Source organism: Phaethon lepturus, unplaced genomic scaffold (assembly GCF_000687285.1).
Source record: "Phaethon lepturus isolate BGI_N335 unplaced genomic scaffold, ASM68728v1 scaffold22497, whole genome shotgun sequence".
Lineage (NCBI taxonomy): Eukaryota > Metazoa > Chordata > Aves > Phaethontiformes > Phaethontidae > Phaethon > Phaethon lepturus.
Window position 1 is genome coordinate 8,530 of NW_010550195.1, and position 6,740 is coordinate 15,269.

A 6,740-nucleotide genomic window follows, 5' to 3' on the forward strand; every position below is an offset into this window, starting at 1 on the left:
CCATCTGCCCACATTTAAATTCAGCAACTGTAGAGTTCTGCTCACAGTTGTTTTGATTTGTTGTTTTTTTAAGCCTTAGTTCCCAAATGAATTATTTTCTATTCATGTGCTGCACATAAAAGCCAGCAAACTCTTCTAAAAAATTATAGCCTGGTCCTAGTCTGCTTGTTATCTGTCTCAAAAAGTTAATGAATTAGATGGAAAGAATCACATAGGTAAGAATAATAATAAAAGAACCTGTTTTTTCATTTGTGGGTAGGGATGTTAGAGAAATCTAAGCAGGATTCTATAGATGGAATAGGAGATGGATGGTAAAAGTACTTATTGTTCTCAGCGAGCCCAATTCAAGGCTTCCTGAAGTGAGAGCAAATCTTTCCGTTTACACAAGTGGGCTCTGTATCCAGGTTATACCATATATACATCGTATTTCTATAAAAGATGAAGTATCTTAAAATAATGAGGTTTTCTGATAGGTCCATGAATTCCTCTGTTTCACACAGAAGCTAAAAGGAAATTGCCTTGTAACTTTTACGCCAGATTTAACTCTTGTGGTTGTGTGCCAGCAACATAGCTTTAGAAGTCATTTTCAATGTTACGTTGCTAAACCTTGTGTTGAACCTAAACAGAAACCTCCAAAATGACTGACTGGAAAGGGCAGGAGCACTAGCAGGGCACGGCAAGCTTTCCAGCTGGGAAAAGGAGAGGAGATACAACCACACCAAAGCAATTTCTTATACTTGATTGTCCCTGTGAAGGAACAAACTCCTATAATTTGAATCTCGGTATATTTGGAATCTGTTCACACTTTATTTTTAATTGAAATGAAACTTCTGCACTAAAGTACAGGAAAATCAGATTGCAAGATGCAACTTTGACAATTAAATCATTCAGTTCAATGAAATGAGAGCAATTCCTAGGAGTTTTTTGATTCCCAGTTCTTTTCTGTGTCTCTGGCTTTACTGTTATTCAGTGTGAGTAAGATTGTTTATTTTCTAATTAAGACATTGTCCTGGTTTCTGCTGGGATAGAGTTAATTTTCTTCTTAATTTGTAGGGAAGTTTTACTTTTTACTATAATTAGTAGCCATCAGCAAAATTAATATTTTCTACCATCTTAATAGTTTGAGAAACAGAAAGCATCAAGGTATGGAATTTCCTTCTGTTTACAAAACATACTACTTATTAATTTTGCTTGTGATTTTTCACAAGGCCCTTTTGATAGTGCTGTTGTCCCACTGTCTGTTAATTAAAATAAAACAGTCTTTCTTTTTTGTACTTGTGAGAAACAGATGTTATTTAGAAGGAGCAGATGGATAACTCACATATGGCATGATTAATAAATTGTTGCTTTAAATTGGAGCACTCAAAATAGCTCTAATTTTCACTAACCAAATTTTAATGGGTCAAACTAAATTCCTAAAATACAAACAAATTCTTTTGAGTTAACTATAAGAGATGTTCCTGCCTCTCACACTGTTGTCAAAATAAAAATAACATCTTTTTCTGATATTTTCGTTCTTACTATGGATCAAATACAGCTCACCTATTTGTAAAATGGATCCTATTGGCATTCGTGATGAAGAAGAACAAGATTTGTTACAGTGGATTTCTTCCTGACTTCTCCAGCTTTCACTTGCCTTTTATTTATATTAGAAGAAAATAGAAGAGCTTACCCCAATAGGAATACATCTACTGAAAGTCAAGAGTAGCACTGCTGAGAACCCTGAATTAACCAGATCCTGTTATACTTTCAAGTGCCTGGACTGCAAAGATTTTAATGCATTACATTGCAGCGTTTTTTCTTCTCACAGGACTTCCATTTTGATCAATGTTCTGATAAAATACAGTTCCCTCAAAGTTTCTCTGAATATCTGTGAAAGAGAGCATGGTTGAGTGTGTGTTCAGTTTTATTCACATAAGTTCAGGTTCATGTGGATGTGGGTTGTCCATCTATTACTTTGGGATAATTTTTCTCCAAGACTGTTTTCCTAGTAACTACTACTAATTTGTTATTAGTATCCCCCTTCTGCCGGCTCTTGTTTTTACAGTACACATATTTCCACACTAGTTCATAGGTCTAGATTAGCCCTCTTTGCTGTTGTACCTAACAATCTTTCTTACCTGTTTCTTTCTTTCTCTGTTCTGACCTCATCCTCCTCACTCACAGAGTTTCCAATCCAAACTACGTTTACACTTGACAGTCACTTTTCCCGTAGTAATATTGCATCTCCAGCAGAGCTTTAGCACCCTCTGATCTCCAAATTCTTGATCCTTTATACCTTTTCCTTCTTTTTTTTTCCCCTTTCATTTAATATCTTCAGTCACCTGTCATAGCTTTACAGCACAGTGCACCATGCCAACAGCTGATAATTTTCATGGCCTGTACCTATATATACACATTATAACACCACCAACATATACATATTAATGTAGTACATATTTTCCTTCCTGTGGAATGCATTGTATAATATGATCTTGTCAATGTTCTTCCCTCCTGAATTTATTACCAGCAAGCCAAGGGATCTTTAGCAGTTGCTTTTGACAGCCTATATTTCTACTAGTATCTTCTGTGTCCAGCAATAACTAATTATTGAATTCAGAGCACATTAAACACCTTTTAAGACAAGTGGTTTATAATGCATGTCAGCAGTGAACTTTTTGAATGGTATAGACACTCCTCGGTCTCAATTACTAGAGCATATTCTCAGATGGTTAACCCTCACTCTCCTAAATGCCCTGTCACTTTCAGTAGGGTGGCTCTCTGGGAGTGAGAATTTGCAGAATAACACATACGACGCATCAACCATGTACATATCAGTGGTCTCACTTAAATCATTGAAGCTGATCGTACACCAAAGTTATGTGCTGATATAAATACACAGATGAGGGGGAGAAATAAAAATGTTTGTAAGGCAGGGGGCCTTAGTTTTTAAAAAACTCCGGTGTCATGCATATAGCAGTATTTAGACTGAAATAATTTTTAGAACAAAATTTTTGTTTCATCCATCTTTATATTATATTTATATAATTAATGAAGAAAACAACCTTGATAAACTAATACTATGACCAGTTCTGATATATGAGATAACTTTTTTGTTTTCCCCTTTTTTCTTTCACAGCAACTACAGTGCACTGTTGGGAGTGTGGATCTATGGCTTTTTTGTGGTGATCCTGCTGGTACTGGATCTTTTATATTACTCTTCAATGAACTATGATATTTGCAAATTTTACCTGGCACGGTGGGGAATCCAGGGAAAGTGGATGACACAGGGACAGAACCGATGGATTAACCCTGCTCAGGATCCAAGCCAAGTACAGACACAGCCTCAGCCAGAGACACAGCCTCAAACTGAGCCACAGCCTCAAACATCACAGACAGTACATACTTTAAAAGGAGATGCTTTAAGCCCACCCCTGATGTCTTTTCAGAGTACATCTGCCTGGTAAGTAAGTTAAACCATATTGTGATACATTTTTTGGCTCTGTTGTTTTGTAGTTTGAACAATCACCTGTATTTGGAAGTGCTTGCAAATTCAGGCTGAACGGCACCATTTCTAGGACATAATTCTCTATATCATGAACTGTCTTACAGAATTACTGCTTAGGAGTGATTTCTTATTCTGGAAATATATTAAGTCATCTTTTAATACTGTTCTCAGAGAAATAGATGCTGCCATTTTTCATCACTAAATAGTTTTACTACTCTCTGGTACAAATAAACTACAAATGTTTGTTCTACAACAGCCATTATAAAATTAAGTTTAATCTGGTGTCAAAGACTAATTGCTATGTGTATCTATGTCTCTGTTGGTCTGGTTTTAAAAGATTGTATAACTAGCAACACTGAAATTGCTTCAATGCAAGGTCACAAATCCATGCTATTTGTGGCATGAGACACAGAAACAGCATAAAAACCAGGTTGGTTTTTTTTATATGCAAAGCCATAAAAGCATAGCTTGATCTCATTTGACAGAGTGACACAAGTAGGCTACTGTAAAGTTAAATGCTACAAAAACAAAACACACCCCCCACCCCCCCAAAAAAAAACCCAGATCAAATGGAAGACACATACTTCAGGAGCAGGCAGAACATGCAATATAAATAGAAGAAACTAAATAGTGATAGCCATGGGACGAAATGATATTGAATGATTTTGGACTGTTTTTACCAAAGAAAATAGAAGCCAAGGAAGAGAACTGAATAAAACGATGCTCTTAATAGGGTGTCAAGAAAGGCAGGGACTTTATTGGCAAGAGAGCTTAAAGATTTGGAAGGGGGCAGAGAGGGTACAAAGTCACCAGTGTATTTTAGAAGTGTTCCAGAAGGCTGAGTGCTCAGTTTTGGCAAAATAAAGTGATCTAAGAATAAGCAGGGTGAAAAAGATGACAGCAGTTCCTGAAGTTGTAGAGCATGTAAAGCCACAGTGTTGATCGTAGTCTGAAACCTTAGGGTAGCACTGTGTTGCAGATGGGACGATGATAATAGTCCTTTTATTTCATAAGTTGATCGTAAATTTTAAGTGTAAATCTAGAGCAAATAGGGTTGAAGATTTTTTCATAATAGAAAAAGTAGTGATAGTTTGACCAAGGACAAGGATCCAAGGAAGAGGAGGTCGTTTGGCATAGTAGCCAATACTGGATGTATCCAGTGCCAATCAGACTTAAGGACTGTTCTAGCAAGCTTTGTCCAAACAGAAGAGTCTAACAGTGCTACTTAAAATCGAGACTTGCTTGTCCTGAGTTGTAAGCACTCTTCACTTCTTCCTCTTCTCTCCTTTTATCTTCTTCTAATTCCATCAGCCTTTTTGCACATTGATTTCCCAGTCTTCAGTCAGAATTGTCATACAGGTTAAGACCAACATCTGTGGTACAATAATAGTATTCTAGCTTAATACATGTGTGTGTGTATGCATGCATGTGCGTATTTATAAAAATGTAATGACTGCATGAGTATATATATACACACATGTATCAAAAATATTAGCCTGGTTATACCACTCAGTAGTTCCACCATATCATTACAAATTAAAGGAAACTATTCAATAATTCTTGAAGGATTCTTGGTCACTTTCCATTACTGACTTACCTTGTTGTGTTTCTTTGCTTTTTTTTTTAAGCATTAAGCATGGAAAGTATGTTAGGATCAGGTGAGCATATTCCATATGCTCCTTTTCCTGTGTTTGCAGGAAATGAGCATTGGTAAGTCACTTCAGTAAATCTCACCCCTTCCCCAGTGAACCGTCTGTCTGTGCTCCCCTGTTCCCCTAAAATTGTTTCTTTTTTTTCTATTACTTTCATTGCTCAATGGAAAAAGTAAGTAGATGTTTCCGTACCAAACCGTATGTATCCCGTGTATTTCAGCGTGTAAAACACTGCAAGACAGTCCATGTTTTCAAACTTACAACCTGTAGCTTGTGAAACTCATAACCCCTTAACTAAGTGCGTAGATGACTCGGTTTGAGTTGAATACATAAAAAATCCCAAGGAAAATGTATTAGGCACTGTTGATCACAGGTAAGGTGTTTAGCATGTGAAAGAGGTTTCTGAGTAAGCAGCTTCCTCAGAAAATGACAGACCTGTGTACTACAGCAGTTGCTAAGACAGTGGGAAGTAAGAGGAGGTTGACTGGCTATTTCTTTCTTCATCAGTTGATCTGCAGGTTATATACATGAAAACATGGTAATTTTGCCATATAGAAATAAAGCTTAGTTTCAGAGTCCGGTTCTGCTTCAGCCTATATTTGATGAATGACCTCAGTACTGTCTTCTCAAGATGTAATCATACTGACAGTGAAGAAGTGCAATGGAGTTACTGGATTTATAATTTCCATCACTGGTTTTAAAATTGCCTAGTCTATTAATATCTTTTTGTATTTTATACCTGAATTTCTGTTATTCCAGATGATGACACCAATCTCTTAGATGCATTGGTAACAGCAAGTTTCCAGTTTATAAAATCAGCTTTTCTGTTTGTGTTGGCATTTTTAATGCATCCTAAACTTAACCCAGCTTTTCCTTCTGTAGAGAAAATAAGCATTTTTCTTTAGCACCTCACAAACACACTTACACACACATATGTGTGTGTGTATATATATATTTTGGCGGTATTATGCCATAAGAACAGTTCCTGTTTACAGATGAGCTTTATCAAAATATAAAATAGATTTTTTAATCCTGTGAGATAGGCATATATCCCAGGGTGTAAAAGCTTACATACTGTTAAAAACATTTTCCAAAACAGTTTGCAAGTTTTCGTGATGACAGATGTTGAAGTTTTTAGCTTCTCGTACTACATTTATCCTAATACAGCTAAAAAGCAAGCCCGTTCTAGAAGACAGTGCATGACGATAATAGGAGAGAGGTTCTTGCACATCAAGAATCTCAGCAACACCAAAGACTTTAGGTATGCTTATTGCAGAGAACTGACAGTGTAAGAAACTATCCCAAGAAAGATGGCAGGATTAACCTATAATTTGTAAAGTAGTTTGGGATCTCCTTGAATTAAAAAAAATATGCAAGTGCTTTTTATTTTATAATTTCTTTTCTTGTTCTAGTTTAAATGCTATCAATTGGCAATGAAACTAATGACTGAAACAGATATGTCAGAGGGAAAAATCAAGCAAGTCATAGTGTATAGTGGGTAGAACCATCCCCAAGATGTTTAAACATTTTGTTGTAGCAGATCACTTTATTATTTACTTGAGACAAAGAGGACCATGTATAGTCATAATATTATTATAACT

The 6,740-nt window shown here is 36.1% G+C and overlaps 1 protein-coding gene across 1 annotated transcript in view; it reads left to right on the forward strand.

Annotated features, from left to right (window-relative positions):
* The window catches only part of KIAA1644 (KIAA1644 ortholog), a gene marked incomplete at both ends in the record, with an annotated part of 10,109 nt that extends 3,709 nt beyond the window's left edge, over window positions 1–6,400 (forward strand). The window contains 2 exons of the mRNA XM_010290493.1: window positions 3,119–3,442; window positions 6,239–6,400. Of these exons, the coding sequence (XP_010288795.1) occupies window positions 3,119–3,442; window positions 6,239–6,400 (486 nt within the window). The remainder of the gene's footprint in view (window positions 1–3,118; window positions 3,443–6,238) is intronic.
* Between the last annotated feature and the right edge of the window lie 340 nt (window positions 6,401–6,740).